The sequence below is a fragment of the Protopterus annectens genome, chromosome 16.part0 (genome assembly GCF_019279795.1).
Source record: "Protopterus annectens isolate FY-2018-M chromosome 16.part0, PAN1.0, whole genome shotgun sequence".
NCBI classification, from domain to species: Eukaryota; Metazoa; Chordata; order Ceratodontiformes; family Protopteridae; genus Protopterus; species Protopterus annectens.
Genome location: NC_056750.1, coordinates 697089040 through 697113243, shown reverse-complemented (window position 1 = coordinate 697113243; position 24204 = coordinate 697089040). Strand labels below are relative to the sequence as shown.

The 24204-nt window shown below is 41.6% G+C and overlaps 1 protein-coding gene across 1 annotated transcript in view; it reads left to right on the top strand.

Moving 5' to 3' along the window:
* Positions 1 to 24204, top strand: part of CARMIL3 (capping protein regulator and myosin 1 linker 3) — a 3552770-nt gene that overhangs the window by 2686675 nt on the left and 841891 nt on the right. Inside the window, exons 14-15 of the mRNA XM_044058175.1 lie at positions 9892 to 9969; positions 23924 to 24000. Coding sequence (XP_043914110.1) covers positions 9892 to 9969; positions 23924 to 24000 — 155 coding nt within the window. The remainder of the gene's footprint in view (positions 1 to 9891; positions 9970 to 23923; positions 24001 to 24204) is intronic.

Sequence of the window (24204 nt, the reverse complement as noted above, 5' to 3'; positions counted from 1 at the left end):
TAGGGGTGCTAAAGCCTTTGCCGGTATCCAAAAGTCTAGAAGTGACAGATGCAGATGAACTCTGGCAAACAATGTGGCTCATCGATCATGTCCCCCCAAGCTGGCAAATATTGGAACTCCTTGGGTTTTGTTTATATTGTGGCATTATTCTTGGTGAAGGTAGAATACTGCCAAAGGATAGGTTCATACTTGCCTGTGACACACAAACTGAGAGATCAGTCATGTCTTTTGCATCTGGTCCAGGTCATTCCCACCAACATGGACTATGACAGAGTCATACTGGTACTTGTAGCTGAGTGACTCAAGTGCTTATGTGGTCTGATGAATCCTGGCACCTGACAGGCAGCTAATTGTAACATACTCCTAATCCAGTTTGATGAGGGAGACATCCATGTATCTCACTATGGAATCTCCTATGACCAATATGATAGTGTTTGTGGTGTTTCACCTTATAGGCTTGTTTGTTGAGACCATGGCATGTGTATTATTATATGTTGTGGTTGTTATTTGCTTTGTTGTGTGTATATGTAGTTTCTGAAGGTGGCGTTTGGGAGGTCTCTGACTTTCTGGTAAGTTACTAGTGAGTATCTCCGCATATGTGGGTTTATGTGTCAAATCCTTATTTAGTGTGGGAAGTGACATGTGTACTGACAACCTGCTTAGCATCTGATTTGTCTGTATGTGAGAGTCTTGCTTCCATATTCACGGTATAACTACATCTCTCATATATATATATATTTTTTTTGTTTCAGGATTAAGTGGTTATCGGTATGCATGAATCAATTGCTGCATTGCCCCAGGGTGCCCTTTCCATCAGGTTGGCTACAAAGATTGTAGGAGACTGCCCATCCATGATATCAGGTTCTTACTGTGGGTTTTGTCAGGGAAGGAAATTGGTTAATTAGACTGGACTGTATTGGTAGCACAGACACTATGAGTAGGAACTATACTTTGTGTAGTTCAAGGTTAACCAACTGAGCGATGCTGCTTAGCACGCAACTCAGTGGCTCCTAGAGCAGCAGGGGGCTGGGTACAGTTTCAGTGATAGTTATTCTAGGGAAGTTTTATGTTCAAGGCATTAGGGCACTGCTAACTGCTACTACATGGAGAGCAGTATCTCTCAAACACAAGGGTTATACACAGGCAAAATGAACAGGTTTTAAGCTAACTACCAATCAGGGAAAACACACAAAACGTCCACCAGCAATCCCCAACTCGCATAGGTTTAGATCAGCACACTTCTGCCACAAGAGTGTAGAAAAAAAAACCTTTTTAATGTAAAATGGTTGGTTTGGAGGCCAAATGTAAAAAGACCACACAGTCTAGGTACAACAGCACTAGAACTATGTGATACAGTGTTATAAGTACTTAAAGCAGCAGTAGAAAAGTACTTTTTTATTTAAAGTGCAGAAAATGCAGCAACTATCACAGGAAACAAATAAAATTCAATCAGATTTGTCAACAGAAGTACAAAATAATACTTATTCTCATCTTTTTAGCAGAGGATTGCCTTAGCTGTAAGCATATTATTGGAACTCGCTGGTGTAGTCACCAAACAACGAGCACTTCTGAACAATTAAGCTCACTAAATTAATTATAATTTTGGATTCTTTGTGATAGATGTTTATTTTTTAACATTAAGCGTCCCCAGAGAAACACTACATGGTATAAGCTGCCTTTCCTCTAAGTTTAGCTGCTCTTATGTATTTTAATGCAAAAAAATAAATAAAACAAAAGGCAAAAAATACTAATTCTATTTACTATGAAATGTGTATGCAGTGCAGTTCATTTAATTAAGTTATTTGCTATCTTTCAGTGTTAGGAAATGATCCAAGGGGAAAACAGCTTTAAAATCCTTCATATTGTTAACAGTTTGGTAATTCTTAAATTAGCTGTTAATTATTGCTTAACACCTACTGACAATGAGAATTTTAATTGGCTTAACACCAGGCTGCCGATAAGCATAAATGCCATTGCTTAAGTTTTTAAACAAATTAGTTTGCTTAAATGAAACATAGGTTCATAGGTAGGTACTAGGCTATCTGCCCTAGGGCATTTATAAGCCTAGCCAGAATGTGTTGGCTTTCACCTCCCTTTTAGACTAGATTGCTGAGCCTCTGTCCAGCAGGGCCATAGAACTGATCCCAGGAGTAAATTTACGATTTCCCATCCACTCATCAAGATTTCACTTTAAGAGGGTCAGCGAGGGGTTCTGCCTAACATGAACTGGGATTCTATTCCAGAGCGAGGGAAGCCTTTGGGATATGAATCTATCCCTCCAGCATGTCCTATTTATTGTTGTGCTAAGGTTTAAATCCCTGGGGTGTGTAGCTCAAATGGATTTGGTTTTCTTGAGGTGGAGCATGTCCAACAATTCCAGGTTAGACATGGCCTTGTACGTCAGGCAGAGATTGCCTCTGAGTAGGCGGTAAGCAACTGAGTAGAGCTGGAGTTTCTTTAGTCGAGCTGCATAGGGCATCTGTTTGAGGCCAACGATCCTCTTGGTGAGGTATTTTTGAGGTCTCTCCAGCTGTTGCAGGTGTCGGGTAAGGTACATCCCAAATGGGGCATTGTACTCAATTATGGGCCTGATGAGCGATGAGTAGAGGGGCACAATGACCTCTCTTGATCTAGATGTGAACCCTTTTGTGATTAGGTGAGCTATATAGAAGGTTTTTCTAACCACTTTGGCAATGTGATTGTCAAAGGAGAGGTTACTATCTACTTGGGTCCCCAGATCCCTAATTACTTCTTCCATACTTAGTGGATTACCTCCTATGTGGTAGTTTGTGGGCACTATGTTTTTCCCAAGAGGGATGACTATGCACTTTTTGGCATTTAGCTTGAGGCCATGGTTCTGACACCAGGTATCCGTCTCCGTAAGGCCCTTCTGGAGGATGCTTGTGTCAACCGGCGAGTTGATTATGGCTCCCAGTTTGCAGTCATCTGCGAACTTGGTAAGCCACTGTCATCCCATGTTTGCCTGTACCTCAGAGAAGTATATACCGAACAAGAGGGTTCCCGGGACTGAGCCCTGTGGGACGCCTCTTGTAACCGGTTTAAAGTCGGACATGGCACCAGCGACTTTGACCATGTGAGTTCTATCCCTGAGCCAGTTTGCAACCATCTTGTGACATATGGTTTAATATTTAAACTGGTAAGCTTATTTATGATGCCAGAGTGGGGTATTGTGTCAAAGGCCTTTGTGAGGTCCAGGTAGGCTGTGTGGACTACCTTTCCCTCATCTATGGCTTTGGTAACTATTTCGCAGAAGTCAACTAGGTTTAAGAGGCAAGATCTGCCTTTAACAAAGCCGAATTGGGTAGGGTCCAGTGTTTGGAGGTTCCCAATGTCTTTGTTTATGAGATCAATGATGATGTGCTCCATAGCCTTGCAGACCAGGCTAGTCAGGCTTATAGGGCGATAGTTCCAGGGATCTGTTGTGGCGCCACCTTTGTGGAGCTGGATCACTGTTGCTGTACGCCATTCTTTGGGTACATAACCTGTGGTAAGGCTGAGTTGGAACAGTGAATTTATGTGAGGGTTTAGTTCATTTTGGAGCTCGTGTAAGACGCAGCCCTGGATACCATCCGGTCCCATTGATGCTGTGTTTTTTACTTTGGAAAGGGCTGCTTTCACCTGTGTGTCTGTGATGTCAGGGGGACTGCATTCTTCTGGGATGGACACTGGCCCTTTTGGGAGGGAAGGGGGGGGTAAGGTTTGCACTGAACCTGTCCACCAGGATGTTGGCAATATCAGTGGGTTCAGTGTATTTTGTGCCATTTTGCACCAGTTGGAGCAGATCTGAGAGTTGCCACCCAGATTCTTGACGTAGCTAAAGAACGCCTTGTGATTATCTTTAGAGTCTTTGGTGATTTTTCTTTCAAAGCTAGCCTTTGATGATTTTATGAGGGATCGAAGTTTCTTGCTAGTACTGATCGGGGATGCCTTCCCTTTTTGGGATTTTGCCTTATCATGTAATAGTTTCATCCTTCTGTTGTATAGCTTATTTATGGCCGGGGTCCACCAGACTGGTCTCCTGTTTTTGGAGGAGTGAGTCTTGGTTTTACTTGGGATGGCACAATCCATGCATTCCTGTAGGTGCTCATAGAGTGCATTTGTAAAGGATTCTGTGGTTTGGGTAGCATTTTCCATTAGCCCGGGGGCTTTGAAACTTTCCACCTCGGTCCTGAGAAGTGTGAAGTTTGCTTCTGCAAAATTTTTCACAGTGGTTTCCTTGGCTGGGGTGGGGTCGGGATGTGGATGTCCATTGTGATTAGTGTATGGTCTGATCTTACCAATGAGGGGTTTACCTCTGGTGTGGAACATTGAGCCCCCATGTTGGTGATGACCAAGTCCAATATGTTGTCCCCTCTTGTGGGAGTGGTGACCAGTTGTTCCATGGCATTTGAGTTTATAAACTCCAGGAACTGTTGGGTGAAAGAGTTGGGACTTGAGTAGTTTTCCCAGTCAATGTTTGAGTAGTTGCAATCCCCCAATATCATGGTGTTTGGTGATACCTTCATATTCTCCAATGTTGCAAATCCTCAGGAAAAGATAAATTACCATTTTCCCTAATTTACAATTGCTATAGCAAGTCTGATTACTTTGTCTAAAAGCTCTTCTATTAGCAGGGCCTGTTTTAAATAGGGTTTCATTATAATACAGGTTCATTATAATGAGATTCATTTGTATCAGCTAGGAGGATATTTATACCTACTCTCTTTTCAGAAATTAACAGGGACATCTATCCGGGCTTTAATTTAGAGATTGCATATTAAAAAAATCCGAGGCTGCCTTGTAGATTAAGTTGATGAGGGTTCCTGCAAACTTCTGTGAATGAGATCTTCACTACAACGTGGTAAAGCTGGCTTTCTTTCAATGGGGCAAACATAATGAGCTGTTCATAATTCCACAGGAAAAAAAGTTCCCTGCTTTGCTCTATCAGAAAGGAAGAGGAAAATGCCTGACAATTAGGCACCTTTTCTAAGTGGAGAGGACTGTTTTTCTCTATCAGAATCCAGTGGGGGATGTCCATTCAAGAGGATTCACACATGGTAATAGGTGAACTCCATTGGTGTTCAATGCCTATGACAGCCCTTGCTTTTTGTACAATTTAATATTTCCTGGAGATATCCCTTTCCTCTTTGCCTGTCAAGTATACTTATGGGTTTGAGATAAGAGCCTGTCAAAATGGTTTAATTTCGCTGCATGTCTATGACCTTTCTTCTTCTTCAGTCATGGGATGTTGCAAACAGGGCTGATGAAAGGGCAGTACATTTTAAAAAGCTTTCTTTCAGATGTGCTCTACTTGAGTTGTCAGTAAGGTGAACCAGACAAAGTTGTGCTATCAGTTGAAGAGTGCCTGGTTTCCCTTTGTTTTTCTAGTGAATCTGTCTGTTGAATTAATGAGTACCTATTTGTTTTTAGGGCCTGCTATTCACTAACCAAAGTACAACCTTATTGGCATGCAACTTTCATTAATCTCTCTAAGGAGAGAGCATTAATGTCTCACAAACTGTTTAAGCATTTTCAAATGTATGTGTTATGTTTTTTAACTTCCTGCTGCCTATTCACAAAGGCTGAGTATTTCATGGGAAAAACAACACTCCCACTTACCAACCTACTCAACCTACCTTCCTCCTGCCTAACTCCTCATCTAAGCATCTAACATTCCTCTCTCTTAACATTCACAGCAGTGAATCAGTGAATTCAATGCACTGATGGATAGCTATTCTCCTGATTTTTTTTTTTTTTAGTTTTATATTTATTTTACATTTGTTTACCAGGAAAGTCCGACTGAACACACGTCTATTTTCAGTGGAGGCCTGGGGAGAAAAGCTCCAAAATACAATTATAATACATGAGAGAAAAAAAAAAATAAATAAAGCAAATATGTAGGAAATATTGTATGAATACACAGTAAAGTAGAGATTAACAATTCATAAAAGTAGACAAGTAGTGATGCATATAATATACATTGAAGCACACTGTTGTTTAAGACATTAGGTAATGTGTGCTGGTTTAGTAAAGGGAGTTATTAGTTCTATAAGTTAAGTTTAGTAAAGGGAGTTATTAGTTCTGTAAGTTCTGTAAGTCAAGTATCAACAAGTTAACATTCTTTCAGGGTAAACTGTTTGTTCTGAACAGAATTCATGCAGCAATCACTTGGAGTGGATTAACCTGAGGAGTGGCATGAGCAAAGCCAGTTGTTTACATAGTGGGTTTTTATGAGTTTTTTGAATTGAATAATGGGGGTGGTAAAGTTATTTGGCTTGGTAGTGAGTTCCAGATTTTGGGAGTGTTGCAGGCAAAGAGGGATCTACCATACTGATATAATAGCTCTCACAGAACCTGGCTCAAACCTCACATCTTAGATAAAAAATTCCTTCCCCCTGGTTACACATCTTTCGACTTGACAGACCTAAAGAGAAAGGTGGAGGTGTTGCCTTAATATACTCCCAACACCTCAACCTATATCCTATAGCCAACTCACACCCTCAGTTTCTCTCTGCAGAACTCTTAACTGTGAACTGCAAACTAAATAATTACAAAACACTAATCCAAGCTGTAATATATATTGCCCCTGGTGACAATATCCCAGTATTAAGAACACATTCTCTCCTGGTTCACACATAATATAGCCAATAAAACTACCCTCCTAAGAGATGTCAACATCAATTGGCTATCCCTTACCTCCAACTCCCCTAGCTCTAGCATCAACCTTCATGGCTTCTCATAACTCATCACCACCCCTAACAACTTTAACAAATCAACAACACATGCTCCATCATAGACTGGATCCTACTATAAAATCCTGCCCCATACCACCATCCTAAAACTCTACTGATCACTCTCTTATCTGCTTCCAAAGATTCACTCCACACCATCCAATGCCTCACAAATTCAAAGACTGCAGTAGCCTCCCAAACTTCCATCTTGACATACTAAATAGCACACTCTCCTCTATAAACCGGTCCTTTCTTTCATACTTACCACTTGACGATGCAGTACAAAAAATTCAACATTTTCTTAAGCATACTAAACTCTCTTGCTCCTCTCTGGAAAACAAGAGTTAAATCTCTCCACTCACCCTGGTTATCCTGATCTGCTCATGCTCTTATGCAGAAAAGAGACAATGCCTGGAAACTCTGGACTAAGACTAAATTCCTTATCCACCTACAAAGAACTCTGCAACCTTACCAAAAAACAATTTATCCACCTACAAAGAACTCTGCAACCTTACCAAAAAACAAGTCAATTATGATTATTTTTTGCCACAAATCCCAAACAACCCAACATAATAACTCAAATAAAATCTGGAACTCTGTCAGCCAAATCCTGCACCCTGGTAACCCCATAGCACCTAACCCTTGTCCAAATAACACTCCTGTTGAAACTACCACCATATTCACCTCCTACTTCACTGACACTATCTGTAAACTAATGCAGATCCCACCATTCTCTCAAACAACTCCTCCTCTCTGCAACCTGTTCTACCAGCTACATAGAAAAATCTCCTACTTAAGCTCAAGCCATGCTCTTCATCTGTGGACAACCTACCTCCATCCTTCCTTAAATTAGCTGCTAACGCCATAGCCTTCCCCATCTCCATTCTTATAAACCAATCTGTAGGTGAATCCACTGTACCCTCACTCTGGAAACAATTTTTACCTCACCTATCCATCAAGGCAGCAACTCCATGGAAATCTAACTACCAGCCCAAAGCAATACTGCCCCCCTCTCCAAAATACACAAAAATGTGTACACAAGCAACTCCAAGAAAACCTACTCACTACCACAAAACATGGATGTCGTGCCAAGCACAGCATTGCTACTGCATTCATCACCTTCACTAACTCAATGTCCCTAGCCAGAGACAATAACAACAAACTTACTTCTTGTCTCCTTGTAGACCTCTCCAAAACATTTCATACTCTCTCTCACCTTATGCTACTTTCCAAACTCTCTGACCTCAACCTTTCCAGTACTACCACTTCCTGGTTCTCTATCTCTCTCTCTAAAGACAGCAACCAGTTAAATGGCTCTCTGCAATTTCTCCCTTTCTTCCCATCAAAATGTGGGTTCCTCAAGAGACAAACCTTGGCCCCCTACTATTTAATGTCTTCACTAATTACTTACATACTTCCTGTCCCTACTCCTCTCTTATACAATATGCTGACTCAGTCATCTCTACCTCTGACACCCTCTCTGACCTACATGCCCCCACCCAAAACTCCTTTAGCTCTATTGAAAACTGGCTCTATAATAACCAACTTATCCTAAACTCTAAGAAGACCAAGCTTCTTTTATTCCTAAAAAAATCTCTCACACATTTTAAACCTACCTACTCGATTACTTCTCTTAACAACACTTTCTCAACTGCAGAAACACAGGCCAAACTGCTTGGAGTCACCATAGATGACCAGCTCAAATTCAACCTTCATGTCCACCATTGCATAAAAAACACACCAAAAACTTGGCTTACTTTACAGAAATAATAAATTTCTCACAAAGACTCTAGACTCTCTCTCTTGCCCCTGCACTTGAATCCACCTATAACAAAGTAGCAAGATTTCCTGATAATCACACCTCAAATGAACATCACTGACAATCCGTCAAACTTTTAAACTGGGTAGAGTCCCCCCACCATCTTCTTCTCTCCCATCTCTCTGTCATTCATTCTATCCTTAACAGGCCCTCAATCTATCCTTCTGTCGCCTCACTCATCTCACTTTATAATCCTTCCAGAACACTTAGAAGCTTTGACCAACAACTTCTGGAAACCTACAAGCTGCAAAAATCTATTTGCCATACTCTGTATAGCTACAATCCTGCCCTAGCCTGGAACAAACTGCCCTTGCACATCCGAAACTAACCCCATGCACGTGAATTCAAAAAATCTCTAAATGAACAACTGCTCAATGCCTGGATCTGTCACTGCAAAAAGCTCAGTCTGAACCACTGTCCCTAATTAACACCACTCACTCATATCCTTATTGTCCTCTGGTACTACTACTCACAACCACTCTACTGCAGCCTCTGTTACACTCCCCCTATCATAAACCTGCTTTGTTTACAACTACTCCTTTAACCTCTACAACTAACCAGGGTAATGCTGAATTCTGTCCAACTTGCCTTTGAGAAATGTATATACCTATATGTTTAACTTACCTCATTTTACATCTCAACTGAAATGTTTGTACTTTTTAGATTGTGTGCATTTAATTCTAATGTATTTTACTTTCTCTGACTGTATGCATCTACTTCTGTTGGATACACTTACATAACACACTCTATTCGCTTTGTATTGTTCTCATTCATGCTATGTATATAACATTGTTTTGTTCTTCTGTGGAGCTTTCCTCCCCAGGCCTCCAAAAAGGGTTCTAGCTCAGTTGGACTTTCCTGGTCAACAAATGTCAAATAAATAAATATAAAATATAAAACACAGTTTGACACATTTGTCTTAGTAGGGTTGAAATGCATAGCTATTTTTTTCCATAACTGCTGTGATTCATACAGAAGTTTTTCTGACACAGAGAGTTTCATGTATATGAAACACCACCATGCTAATACCCTTTTCTTCAGGCCATTTTAAAGTCATAGCTGAAGATAGTATAAGAGTTAATAAGAGATGTTCTTCATATTGATCACTGCTACAGTAGCGTAACCTATATGGCTTATATCCTGCTAAGGGTATAACAGCCATACAGCTTCCAATGCTTCAAAGCACCTTCCATGCACCCACACTGTTAATCAACTCAAACCAATATCCTTGTTTTCAGTTGCTCAGACTGTGTTTGTATCACTTGTATTGCCATGCCTTACCAAATATTTTGTATTTGTCTTTGACCAAATACAACATTTAGTGTGTTTTCTTTCTTCTAGGCACTATACCTTTTCCTGGCTCAACCTAATTCCCTAATGCACCTGGATCTTTCTGGGACAGACTGTGCTGTTGACACTGTGAGTATAAACTTCACTCAGTTTTGCATATTTTTTATATCTGAGCTTCTGATAATGTATTAATAATAGAGTATGTAGGACTTCTTGTTTGAGAGTCAGAACTTCCGATTTTCTTTCCTTCTCTCACAATCCATCCCTTAGCCTTCAATTGCTATGCTTTTTATTTTCTGTACTAGTTTCCATATCTGTTCCATCATCATCACTACAGTATATAGCATACTGAATTTTGCAATATCACACACAAATGATGGTTCAGAAATACTTCAGAGGCAATTAAGTATATATATATATATATATATATATATATATATATATATATATATATATATATATATATATATATCTCTGTGTGTGTGTAGACCGACACACAAAACACCGAGCCGAAAAGCTCAACATGTCAGAAGATGACCAATACGTTATAATACCGACTTCCGAATGGTCGACAGTTCAGCTGGAGTGGAACAGGAAATCCACTCTTGTGGACGTTGCAGTGCGTTCTCAGAGTTGGTATATTTAAGTTATGGGAGGTATGGGTGCAGGGGAGTGTAGCCCCCCCCCCCACAATAATGTGAAATGTGAAGGTAAGTGCTTTAGATTTTTTATTTGTAGTGTATGTTTTGTTTTAGTGGTAAGGGTTTAGTTTAATGTAGATGGTGGGCAGGGTGTGAGTGAAGGGAACTAGGTAGTTTTATGTAGTGTGTTGTGTTTTTTCTTTTGTTTGTTGTTTGTGTGTGCTGTTGTGTGTATCTTTTATGGAGGTGTGTCAGGGTTTTGATGTGCTGGTATTGTGTGTGTTGTGCGGTGTCAGTGCTGTGCAATAATGGTGTTGTCAGCTCGGTGTTGTGCATGTTGGTTATGTGGGATGTCGGCTAAGTGAAGTAGACCCATATATATTTATATATATATATATATATATATATATATATATATATATATATGTGTGTGTGTGTGTGTGTGTGTGTATGTATATGTAAATCAAATTCGATGTCCTTTCTATACCTGTTTGGTTCAGAATAGGTTTGTAAAGCATGAAGCTATTTTTGAGTTCCCCTATGAAACCTCAAGCAACAATAAGCCAGGCAGCCAAAATGCTGTATAAGAAAGTCTGAAATTTCATAAGGGCAAAATCAGCAACTAAAAGTGATACCTACGGGGAGACAAGCCCCGTCCCCTGCAACCCCCATGTGGGAGACATAATAACAAACATGAAGAAGGCAGAAATCTATCAAAGGGAAGACATCAGTGTAGGCACATGCTTAAGAATCACATGGCAGTGATTTCTTATGGAAAATAGTTATTGACATTCTGTTCCTTGATGTGACATGATTGAGGCTACTATCACTTGACCAATCTGATGTCAGTTCCCTGTATACAAACACTCTGTCACATCACTTCCCTGCTGTTGAGTAAGTATAAACAGGATAAAGTTTCAACTCGCTGAAAAAGATTCCCAAATATACATTTCATTAATCCATCCTCTTCACAGGGAATCCCTTATAAGTGTGGCTTCTGTTTGCGTGATCGCAATGATTCATAGTATTTAGGCTGACCCTTTTCTCCATGGTTCTCTGACCATGGATGTTGTATAGATGAGTAAGAGTGTGCCGGTGGGGGCTTGCATAATACATTTATTTTTTGTACTCTGCTTGCATTTCAGATGGTTGTTTCACTTATTTAGTACTTTGACCAGTTTTACCTTGAAAACTGATGGAAATGGTTTAGATTTGCTAAACAGGTAGAAAAATGTCTATTTTTATTGGTAGTACTGTTCTCCCATTTTTTCCCTTGCTTACCAGAGCTTATTTGATCACTGGCAAAACTTCTGCACCAGTTATGCTATGAGGTGCCATAGTATGCAACTTCAAAGCTGCTTGATCTGCATCACCAAATATTTTGTTGTGGAAAAAAACATTCCAAAGGGCTATTAGTTCTACAGACAGAAGACTTTAAATACACACTCACACACACACACACACACACACACACACACACACACACACACACACACACACACACACACACACGCAACACACACACACACACACACACACACACACCTTTCTGTATCTAAAGTATATCTATCTATAATAATATATCTATATAAATATACAGATATATAGATTGATACACACACACACACACACACACATACAAAAAGGATGAGTGAATGAAATAACAATGAGGCAGAGAGAGCCTTTTTGTAAATTAACAAATGGATCCTCAAAAAAAGATGAAAATAAAGGGAAACCTTACATCTCACTTGTAAAAAACTGTGATCCTAAGACTGTGAATGGATACTTGCCTGAAATTATATATTCTAGGAGGAAAGCCTCCCTCTACATCTCTGTCATGTAACTTGTTACACCTTTCTACTCCTGCCTCCTGTAGTTAGTTCTGATGTTGATATTACTGGAGTATAGACATATACTTGTTTTTGCATTAAAAAAAGTATCCTTTTCACTGAATTTGGAGAAAAGTGTTATTTTCAAAATGCTGTGTAGAAATCTATATGATGTATTCATTTAATATTTCACAAGAAGAGATGAGTCTCTTTGTAACAGTAAATAAATAAACAAGTAAAAATATAAATAAAAAACACATTCGGGCTACAGTAGCTCTGAAGCATCTATGTGATATGAAAGGATGAGTAATATCTGCGTTTTGTTTAGCTATTCTTTTACAATTTATTGTACTACATTTGTTAATGTTTTACTTTTTTTTGATCCTTTAAATTGTAAGTAACTCCAGGATGCGGGATTCTTGTTTAGACTGTGTGAAATGGCCAAGCGATAGTGTTTGCAATGGTTAGTATAGACTTTTTAAAGCAGCAAGGCATTCATTGTGCTATACCTTATTATTTACGTTATACTTGTTTGACAACAGAATGATACAATTAACCTGTCTAGCAATCTCTACAAGTGCATTAAAGATTCCATTCTTGATTTCCTTATCATATTTTTAGTTCCTGCCTTGTGTCCCTTTGAAAGCCTAAGTAGCAGGCAATATAAAATGTAATTTAACTTTGACTTTTGCAACAAAGAGGAAACTGTGTTTATGTCACAAAGAAATTATTTATTATGCAGAGCAGACATGAGATAAAGCTCTTGGTAAATGCAAAACTATATAATGTTGTACACGGACAAGATCAAAAAATGTCAGTTGTTCACCTGCTATCCCAACACAGGGTTGTGCAGAACCATAGCTGGACTTGAAGGCTCCAAAGCATTGAATCTCATCAGAAATGGGGAAACCTGGGGAGTGGATACCCATCACGTGACTCAGATTTCAGCACTACCCAAAAGATGTTAGGTAACTTCAAAACAAGATAACCTTAGAAATGTTTGTATCTAACTGAAAACACATTTCAATTAATATCAGCTAATGCATTATAAAACCTACAGTTTTGCTTTAGCAGTAATGCACAATTGGGTGTGGGCAATGAAGGATTCACCTACTGTTGGTCTGGTTTGGTTATGTGTACAAAGTCAGAGTGGTCAGACAAAGCCAAAGGAAAGGGAAATACTGCATTTGTCATATGCATGAGTGTATTATTTCTGTTTTGCAAAAAATGGTTACAGTTCGACTGCCTAGTTAAACCATAGTCTCTTAATTAACAAACGCTTACTACATATGATGCAGTACTCGCTTAACTTGAGCTTTTCTGCATCATCTTTTTACCATCACTGTAAACATTGCGTGGGAAAATAAATCATACTTCTCGAATTTGTCATAATGTCTACCACAGAAAGTCACAGAAAATGTATGAATGTATATATATGAAGATGTCACTTCCGCAGTGGTGCAGCGGTAGCGTTGTTGCCTCACAGCAAGAGGTTCTCCCATTCGATTCTCGGCTGGAGTGCGGGGAGTGCCTTCTGTGTGGAGTTTGCATGTCCCCTCGTGGTTGGGTGGGCATTCGAAAGACATGCGTAAATGGGTTTGCCTTCGTTGAAGGTTGGACGTCAAGCTGGCACCTCGGTGTTCGTGAAAATCTACTTCCAATCATTAGCAGACTTCCACTTTGGTGACCCCTTAACCGGGAAAAGCCGAAAGACAACAACATATATATGAAGATGTCAATGCCACTTCTTATCATGAAAAGGAAGCATAATAATATTATACATTTTTTACAAAATATGAAAGATTTTTCAAAGAAATCAGAGACAGTGCCAGTTGGCTTGGACTTGAATAAATCAGTATCAACCAGGGTACTACTGTGTTGCCCTGTAAGAGATACAACCAACATAACACTGCAATTTGCAAATCCAGGGAGTTGGGGGAGTCCTGTAGAGTGTACCTGTGTAGGAAATAGCAAATAATAATATCAAGCATACAATATATATTTTTAACTAGTAAAAATATGTTAAACGCTTTAAATTTGGATATGGAAGAAGTGTAGGCTCTCCTGGTGTTTACAGCCCATGAATTACACAGTAAGGTCATCATAATTCTTCTTCATGAAGCCAAATTTGTGGCTGGACTGGCATAGGGCTGTGCTGTGCCTCCAGAGTCAGTGCACAAAACCTGAAAATCTGGAGATGGGTAAGCTGACAACTATATCAATATGAATACCAGGTGCATCTTTTGCAGAGAATGTTAAACTGGTTTTTAAACTTAATCGTTCCAGCAACCTCAAAACAGACTGAACTCTGTTTTGACCTGAAATATCTACAGAGGAGAATTAAAACAGATTGGTTATCAGAATGAAAAAGTAACATCTGAAGTTGTTAATCTTCTTCCTGTTCATCACTAATGGGTTCGGTTCTGAGCCCTCGGAACCGAGTCAGCCTAATACCTAGCCCGTGTACACCAAAAACTCTCGAGCTAAGCTGCTACCCACAATGCCCTTCTCCCAGTTACCTTAGATCTCGTTTGCCGTGCAGCCACAAAGCAGTGTTTCACCGAGCTCTCCAGCTAAGTATTGTATTTTTCAATTTTTGCAGTATTTTGTATGTTTTTCTCTCAAAACTCCTGTATTTCTTGTTTTCTTAACTAGCTCTACCCACGGGTATTCTCTTTCTTACCATTGCTGGTAAATGCCCTTCCTTACCCTTGTGGTATTCTTAATATCATTGTTGGTATTTTCTTCTCTTTTCTTTCCTCCTCAATACCTCTTTTTGGATTAGTTAATCGCCTTTTTGCTATGTCTGAAAAGAAGGGACTTAAGGGTTTAAGCATTGCTCTTCCTGCAATGGTAAACTCCCCAACAACGACCTACATGAGGAATGTGTTTATTGTTTGGGGGTTCCACACCTATCTGTGAAACCTCCCTGTCAAATTTGTGTTAGTTTCAGTCAGTGGACGCTGAATGAAAGAAATAAACTTATTCTGTAAGGCCTGCTTCCTTCTCCATTTTCTGAGGCTATTTCCGCATTGGAGGTCTCAACCCCTCCATCTACGGACAAAAAAGTCCTCATTCAGATCCTTCTTCACCGGCTGATGAGAAGGGCAAGCCTCATAAGCACAGGGCCCATAAAACTTCCACAGGGCACAAGATTGCCTCCTCGGTTCTGATGACCTCAGCTCCGAGCTCTGCTCCACTGGTTTCTTCTGATATTGTGATGACTTCCACATTGGTGCCGCCCTCAGCACCGACTACTGCTACTGTTTCAGACCCTACCTTATTGCCTGCCATAAGCTCGACACTGTTGTCCCCTATCTTCGTTCAGAGATCGGTACCAATGACGCCATCAGAGCCGATAATGACCTCCACCCCAGCTATCACTTTGGCTCCGAGCCCTTTTTTGACACAGATAGTTCCCCTTTTGCCTGTCTTGAAACTGGAATCCTCGGTGCTGACTTTTACATCACCTCGGACCCAGTATTCCCCATCCTTGGATCCTTTTGCTGGACAAGCCTTTAGCTCTTTTTTGGACCAACCTGACTCCCCCTCAGGAGTGTCGGTATGGTCCACCAGGAGCCTATTTGAATTGGCTGTGGTACTCCTGTTTGATCAGCTGCTGACAGCCAGGGGGATTACAAATTTTCCTCGAACCCACCCCACTCCGGGCTTTGGGTCCATTGCCCCTGAGTCCCAGTTATTCTCCTCCCTTGGACCCTTTGGTTCTAAGGCTCATAGCTCTGTTTGCAGGAGGAATCCTCTCCTCTGTCCCAACAGTGACCTTCTCTGAGGCTCCGAGGCCCCTTTGGGTTTTGGTTCCTTCGGAACCATCCCTTTATCAATCTCATGCTTGTGGGGTGGAACCATCGGCTCCGGGAATGGTTCCAGTTGTTTTATCGGCTCTGTCTCTGGCTCTGGCTCTGGGGGAGACTCCTGCCCTGGTTTTTCTTGAGGCTCTGTCCCCAGGAGCAGGCCGCGCGGAGTGGGGTGTGACCCCGGTTCCCAGATTGTCTTCCTCGGTTCTGGGCTCCCATTCCTCTTCGAGCGGGCCTGCCTTCCGAGTAATGGAGAGGGTGCTTGCTTCACGAAGTGCTCCTCCTATGTTGGACCTTCTCCCGCTTCCTTCTGAGCTGCAGCTATCACAGGCCACCTCCCCGGGACACCAAGAGTGCAAGCCTCAGGAAACCACTGTACAGGGTAACCACCTTTCTGAGTCCTCTTCAGATGCTCCCACTGAAGATCCTCCTCGGAAACGAACATGTAAGAGAAAACACATGGACTCCACGGAGGAGTCCCTCACTGAGGATATGGATTACAATGATGTGGAAGGGTCCCCGCGGTCACCTCCTGATGATGTCTCCTTTGGAGACATCCTGGAAATTTTGAGGCAGCGGGGCAACTGGAAGCCCTCCAACCCTTCGGAGGAATCCATATTCCTGCAGGCTTTCTGCTCTCAGCCCTCTACTTCTTGGGTGAACCCCCCCCCCCTGCTGATGACCTTGTCAAGCTCATCATGCAATGGGCATGGAATAACACCGATACCATTGAGGCCATTCTCCAGAGAACAGACAAGATACTCTCCCTTCCAGAGGAACAGCCCCATTGGTCGAGAGGTTTACCAGTAGACGCTATGGTGGTGATGGCTGTCACGAAAAAGGAGGAAAGTCCTGCTGTCCACCTGTCCAACAGAGAGTCCGGGCAGTGGACAGATTAGGGAAGTGAGTTTTTGCTTCAGCAACCTTTGCTGTTAGGTCTCTGAATTACTTGGCACATTTTACGAGGCTCCAAAGAGATCTCATATCTGAACTCTCTGGGACCCTTGCAGGTTAAGTTTCAGACGGGGCATGTGATACAGCTGCTTTCCAACCTGCTACCCTAGAGTCGATTTCCAACTCATCCATGAGGTTGCTGTCCCATGTAACTGAAGGGGTAGCTAGAGTTGCGGGTGCAGGTGCGGTTATGAGATGCCACACCTGGATGCGCATTTGTGACCTCGCGGACTCCTTCAAGTCTTCCTTTATAAACTCCCCTATCGAACCGTCCGCTTTGCTTGGTTCTAAAGTGAAGGACACATTAGCCAGGTGTGAGCAGGACAGAAAAACCTTGTCTGCCATTGGCCTACATTTTTCCAAGCCTCAGCGATCTTTCTCTAGGAACCAGGGGAGTGGAAAGATGTGGCACAAAAAAATCTCAAGGCCCTTTCCGTACTGCACGTGGCAAAAACTCCCCAAGAGGCAGAGGGGGTTTCAATAATGGAAGGTGCCCCTTTTGGGGCAGAGGGGGTCCCCAAAATCAGGGCTCCAGGGATTCTTTCTCTGGACAACCTTATCAGCATTCCTGAAGCGCTCCCCGACTGCTTTCCTGTGGAAGCATCCAGGGCTCATTTCTCTCTGCACCAAGCTGCCTGCCGTTCTATTACAAACGATCAGTGGGTGCAGAGAATAATTTCCAGAGGTTATTACATTCCCCTAATCTCTTACACAAGACCTCTGAAATCCCTTCCTGATGTTCCACCCAGTCAAAGGGAAGAGGCAGCCTCAGAAATAAGAAAGCTGTATCAAAAATGAGTCATCCAACAAGTCCCCCCAGACCAGTGCGGATCCAGTTTTTACTCAAGATTCTTTTTGGTGCCAAAAAATACCAGGGACTGGAGGCCCATTTTGGATCTCAGCCAGCGAAACAAATCAGTAGTTCAGACCAAGTTCCACATGGTCACAATTCAATCCATTCTCCCATTTCTACGGGAGGGAGTGTGGATATGCTCTATAGACCTCCGGGATGCATATTACCACATCAAAATGGACGAATGCTCTAGAAGTCTCCTTTGCTTCCAGCTGGGAGCCAATCATTACCAATTCAGAGCCCTGCCATTCGGTCTCTTGACAGCCCCCAGAGTGTTCATGAAATGCCTAGCAGTGATGACAGCTCATCTGAGACTTCAGGGATTCCAGGTGTTTCTGTATCTAGACGATTGGCTCCTCTCCTCCCCCACCAAGCACCTACTGGTCAGGGTCCTCCTCTATACCCTAGCACTGGTGGAGTTCCTAGGCATCACAATTCACTGGGAAAAATCCAACCTTCATCTCACCCAACAACTGGATTTTATAGGAGTGATATTCAACACTCAAACCAGCCAAATCTCTCTTCCTCCTCACAGACTTCTGAGATTACGGTTACAAGTACAAGTGATACTCTGTCAAAGGAAGGTGTCTGCAAGGGAAGTTCTTCGGGCTCTGTGGTCTATGGTGGCAGCCATTCCAATTGTCCCCCTAGCAAGACTGCATATGAGAATACTATAATAGCTCCTTTTGTCCCAGTGGATATCTAGTCTCCACCCCCTGAATGCACAGATCCTCATCACCAACTCCTGCAAACAAGATCTCCTCTGGTGGATGAGAACAGATGAAAAGCTGTGGTGTCGCCCCTTCCAAACTCCCCAACCCAATGCCACGGTGACCACGGATGCTTCCCTGATAGGGTGGGGGGGGGCCACTTCCAGGGAAAGACAGTCCAAGGCACATGGTCCAACCTAGAGGTCAACTTGCATATCAATGTCCTGGAGTTAAGAGCGGTGCTGTTAGAGTTGCAGGCACTTTATCCACGCCTTCCATCAGGAACAATTGCTATCCATTCAGACAATATGTCAGTCATCTGGTACATAAACAAACAGGGAGGGACCAAATCCTACCCCCTATGTCACGAGGCAGTGAGAATTTGGCATTGGGCAATAGTTTCCAACCGCTTTTTAATCACAACGCATATCCCTGGGAGCTCCAACATGATTGTGGACAGACTAAGCAGATGCATCATCCATCCTCACGAGTGGTCTCTCAACCCAATCGTGACAGCAGAAATCTTCAGCCATTGGGGCCAGCCTTGTTGCTATCTTTTCGCCTCCCCCTAAACACAAAATGCAACAGCTATTTTGCCCTCTTTCCCCCACATGAGGAGTCACCGAGAGATGCTTTGACTCATGATTGGCCCACGGGTCTCCTCTACGCTTATCCTCTGATACCTCTGATTCCCTTATTTCTAAGGAAAGCTATTCGGTTGAGAAGCAAGGTGATCCTCTTTGCCCCTTTCTGGCCTCAAGTATGGTTTTCCTTCCTCCAGCCTCACCTGTTACAACCTCCTTGGATTCTGGTCACTCATTAGGACCTAATATCTTACCCACAAGGGCGGACTCCCCCAAATCTATCCACCCTCAAGCTGACAGCTTGGTTTCTCCACTTCCGTAAGTCACCAGGCAGGAAACCCTCTCCTTTTCTGTCCAGGATATTATTCTGGCCTCCCACAAACCATCCACCAGAAAACTCTACAGAGATAAGTGGAAAAGATTTGCTATCTGGTTGAATAATCAGATGCTAGACCCCTTTTCAACTCCTACAGCCACCATTCTTCACTTTCTCTCTGAGTTGTTTAGCAATGGGGCATCAGCCTCTACTATTCGAGTCCATTTAGCAGCTATTTCCAATTTCCATAATGGTTCAGATGGAGTCCCTCTTATCTCCACCCAACTCTGCAAGACCTTTTGCAAGGGAGTTTTCCATAGTAAACCTCCTATCAGGCAGCCTTTAGAGACATGGAATCTCTCCCAGGTTCTCCAGTGTCTCTATCTACCTCCCTTTGAGCCTGCCATGACATGTGATCTAAAATTCCTGTCATGGAAGTCTTTGTTTTTGGTGGTGATCACATCAGCCAGACTGATATTTGAGTTACAAGCCTTATGCATCAAGAGCCCGTATCTAATCTTCCATAAGGACAGAGTATCCCTTCATACTAACCCATCTTTTCTCCCCAAAGTGGTTTCCGACTTCTCTATTAACCAGTCCATTGAGCTCCCTGTATTTTTCCCAAACTACTCAAACAAAGGGGAATGCTGCCTTCATTCATTGGAAGTACATAGACAGCTACGTTTCTATCTAGACAGGACTAAGTCCTTTTGCAAGTCAGGCCAACTTTTCATTTCCTTTTCCAGTCCTAGACTGGGATGTGCTGCATCAAAAGTTACTTTATCGAAATTGCTCAGAGATTGCATTACCTCTGCATATTCCCTTATGAATGAATCCAAACCTGATCAAATCAAAGCTCATTCAACTAGGGCCATCGCAGCCTCGGCTGCCTTCCATTCCAGGGCTTCTATGGATGACATTTGTGCAGCAGCCATTTGGGCTAAACCCCATACCATCATCAAGCATTACAAATTGGATCTGGTCTCCAGGGAAAAAGCGGCCTTCGGCTCAATGGTTCTCAGGAATGTTCTTCCATAAGGGCCACTCCAAGTAGCTTGGGATTCTGTCCCATCAGTGATGAACAGGAAGAAGATTAACAACTTCAGATAAAGAAGTTATGTCTTACCATAGCATTCCATCCGAGTTGTTGATCTTCTTCCAGTCATCACACCCTCCCACCGTCCCCCACCAAAGGCTCCTGGCGGATCTTCTGGGTCCTTGATGTGTTTCAGGGTTTCAGCGCAGAGATGGCCTCCGTCTTTCTGTTTCTTCTATATGTTGCATGCAAACTCAATCTGAGGTAACTGGGAAAAGGGCACTGTGGGTAGCAGCTTAGCTCAAGAGTTTTTGGTGTACATGAGCTTGGTATTAGGTCGACTCGGTTCCGAGGGCTCAGAACCGAACCCATCAGTGATGACTGGAAGAAGATCAACAACTCAGATGGAATGTTATGGTAAGACATAACTTCTTTTTTCTGTCTCTAAACTGATCTTGCGAAATATAAACTGCTGCCCATATAGGGGAGAATTTTCAAGAATGTGATATCCTTCATGACAAACTCTAAGAGGCCAGCCATTTTGCCACAAACCATTTTCCTCCCATACCTATGTTGGGAGCTGCAGTAGTGAAAAGTTGGAGTGAATGAGAGGAAACTCAATCTGATTGCCTCAGTGAGATGCCATTGAACTGACCCAGAAATACTTTCCAAAAGTATAAGTCATCTTTTACCGTTTTTGGAATTCACACCCAATGGTGATTTTCTTCACACCATTTCAACAGGTTTGCCAAAGACCTTGAGAATATCCTGTCTGGGGAAATCACCCTACATGCAAAATTAAGTAAACTCATAAGGGTTGACAAAGGTTGACTTGGCTTACTTTTGCTTTGGATCCTTCTAGAAAGTCTTCGATTTCTACCTTTAACCATTGTATCTTGTCACTGGGTAGCTTGAAAGCCTTTCCAATATTGTCAATTTCTAGGCATTAAAATGTAATACAGTGACTCAGACCTTCTTCCATTTTATCCTTAGCCAGGGGAAACTCAGAGGTGATCACATAAATCCTTGAAAATTTTCATAGCTGCCCTGGCACCTTGCTAACCCTTCCCAATGAAAAGGAAATTGTCAACTTAATGATTTGCATCTTGGTTCATAGCACTTTGCTTCCAAAACCAGTTCAAAGCTGTGCTGAAGGACTCAAAAATAGCACAAGCTTGTAAATAGCCCATTGGCATAGTCCTACTGAAATAAAACTGACCCAAGGACAGACCGAGTACTAGCTATTCTTGTTCTTGTATGGGCAACAAGCAAAGATTTAATATCAAGCTTGCCTAACCAAGGTTCTGTAAACTGCTGAGTAAAACTTCCCATATCATCCATAGTGGTGTATTTTACCCTGACATATTCCTTCAAAATAAAGTCACTGACTGAAAACCCAACTGGGAAGGATAGGTGTTGGATGACTTCAAATTTGCTTTTTTTTATTTTTTTATTTGGAAGTAGCCCAATGGGTAAGGTCATGAATTGCTCCAAAAGTTTAGTTCTGTATGGGTCAATCATTCCTCCAGCTTATAACTCATCATTGAGAATATCTAACAATATGTTGTCTTTCCTAATTATAGATTTCAAATTCTCAACAATCTTATTAAGCTGGGGAGTATTGTATTTCAAGGGAAAAACTTTAGTGAGCCCTTGAAGGAACATTTTTGCCACCTGTGGGTCAGAGTAAAATTTAAGTTCCTGGGTGAGTTCGTCTATTTCAATGGCTAAGTGGGTTGCCTTACTGCTGTTGTCCCCACTATGGAAAAAAAAAACTTTGGTTTACTTGAAAGGAACTTATCCTAGAAAGGTACCTGATTGTTTCATTTAAAAAGTCTTAACAGCATAGTTTGCTCTTGGCATTGGTTGAGACTGGCTTATTTTTTGCCAAAAATTGAAAGCTGGTAGAGATTTGCCCAACATTGCACTTAAACAAGTGTTGGGGTGGTGCTGGAACCACCTTAAAGACTTGGGTGACTTATTTTAGTTCCCTAAACTCTGGTCATAACCATACCTCTCCCCCACAAACTTAATGGGCCTGTCTGATAGTCCATAAATAAGGAATTAAGGGAAAATCCAACTGAGGGTAATTTTCAATAAGGGCAGCCATAAATATGAATAAAAAAATGTATGCCCAGAAGTACCAGTTTTTCTGTGTCTGTTTGTGGGTGATTTATCTAACACAGCCAATGTGGCCATCATATTTTTCTAACATGATTTTTCAGCTCCTAGTAACGTTTGGAGCCCATCCATATGTGCCAACTCAAAAACCTCTGTGTAATCTTCCCTAATGATTTTGTCTTTAATGGTTTTGAGAATGTGAGCAGTTATATGCACCCAAGGGTTATTTAAATTTTCCAGTGAAGAAACAGAGGTATTGACTACAGAGGATGTTGGGGACAGCCTAATCAGGATCCTGGGATCAGATTTAGAAATGCCATCTGAACTGCTTAATGTTTTTCCCTCTGACCACACTTGCAGATTTACATGAATTAGCTGAAGGGAGGGTGGGCACCTTGGGGCTATTAACCCCTCTCACTTTGTTCAACTGGGAAGCTGAATCCTTTTTCTGAAACTAAATGAAATAATCTACCCTTGCTAGCATCTGGAAGAAACTGCAGAATTTTTTGAACATACTGCTGTTGGGTCTGTCTCATTATAATCTCCCCAATTAGATGACCTTCTTTACATAGTTCTTCTTAGATGGTTGTTGCCATGGCAATTGCTGTTTCTAATGTGCTTTCAGCAGACTTCTGGGATTGTGCTGGACCATATTAAGCCAATCACCTGAGTGAACCAGCTGTGTTTGATGTCGGTGAGAAAGTTGTGTCTGGACACTCTCCTACATGACATCAGTCCTATCTCAAGATGACTCCTGCATTTTCTCAAACTAAATCTCTAATACAGTTCAAGTAAAAAACTTTCTTTCAAATTCAGCAACCAAAATATATTACAAATTATTTTCTTAGAATAAATGTAAATATATGGAAAGTGCTATGATTGTTTGTGTTTGCTTTTTTGTTTAGTTTGATAAATGAATGCCATGAATGTTTACTTAGTTTGCCTTTTGCTTAGAGTTTGATAACTGGCCAGGCCAGCTACAGGTGAGTATTTCCTTTATGTTCATTTTTGTTTCCTGTGGTTTCTAGTTATTTACCTGTAACAAAAATATCTGCCTTAATTCCTGTGTCATTTTTTAACAAGAGTGCCACATATTCGTACTTCCTAACTAGTAAACTGCTGAAGACAAGACTCTTGACATATACGTTTTTGTCTCTGACCAGTCATGTTCTTGGACTGTTTTCTGAATTAACACTGCCTCATCTACTGATTTGTTTTTTTTAGTTATTTGGAGCTTTGCTTCATGGCTGTTGCACTCACCTTACCTACCTCAATCTTGCACAGAATGCCTTTTCTCACAAGTAAGTATTTTGCTTTCTGTGGTTTTCCTATATTGACTTTCTTTTTACCTTAGAGTCTGATAAACGAAAAAATGAGGGTACATGCTCATTAATTAACTTGTAAGACAGTAAGGAGTCTCTAAGAATGTAGTTTTTTAGGGATTAATGACCCATTTTGGAACTTCTTGCCAGTGGCATCGCCTTGGGACTGTTTCTAAAGCTTCT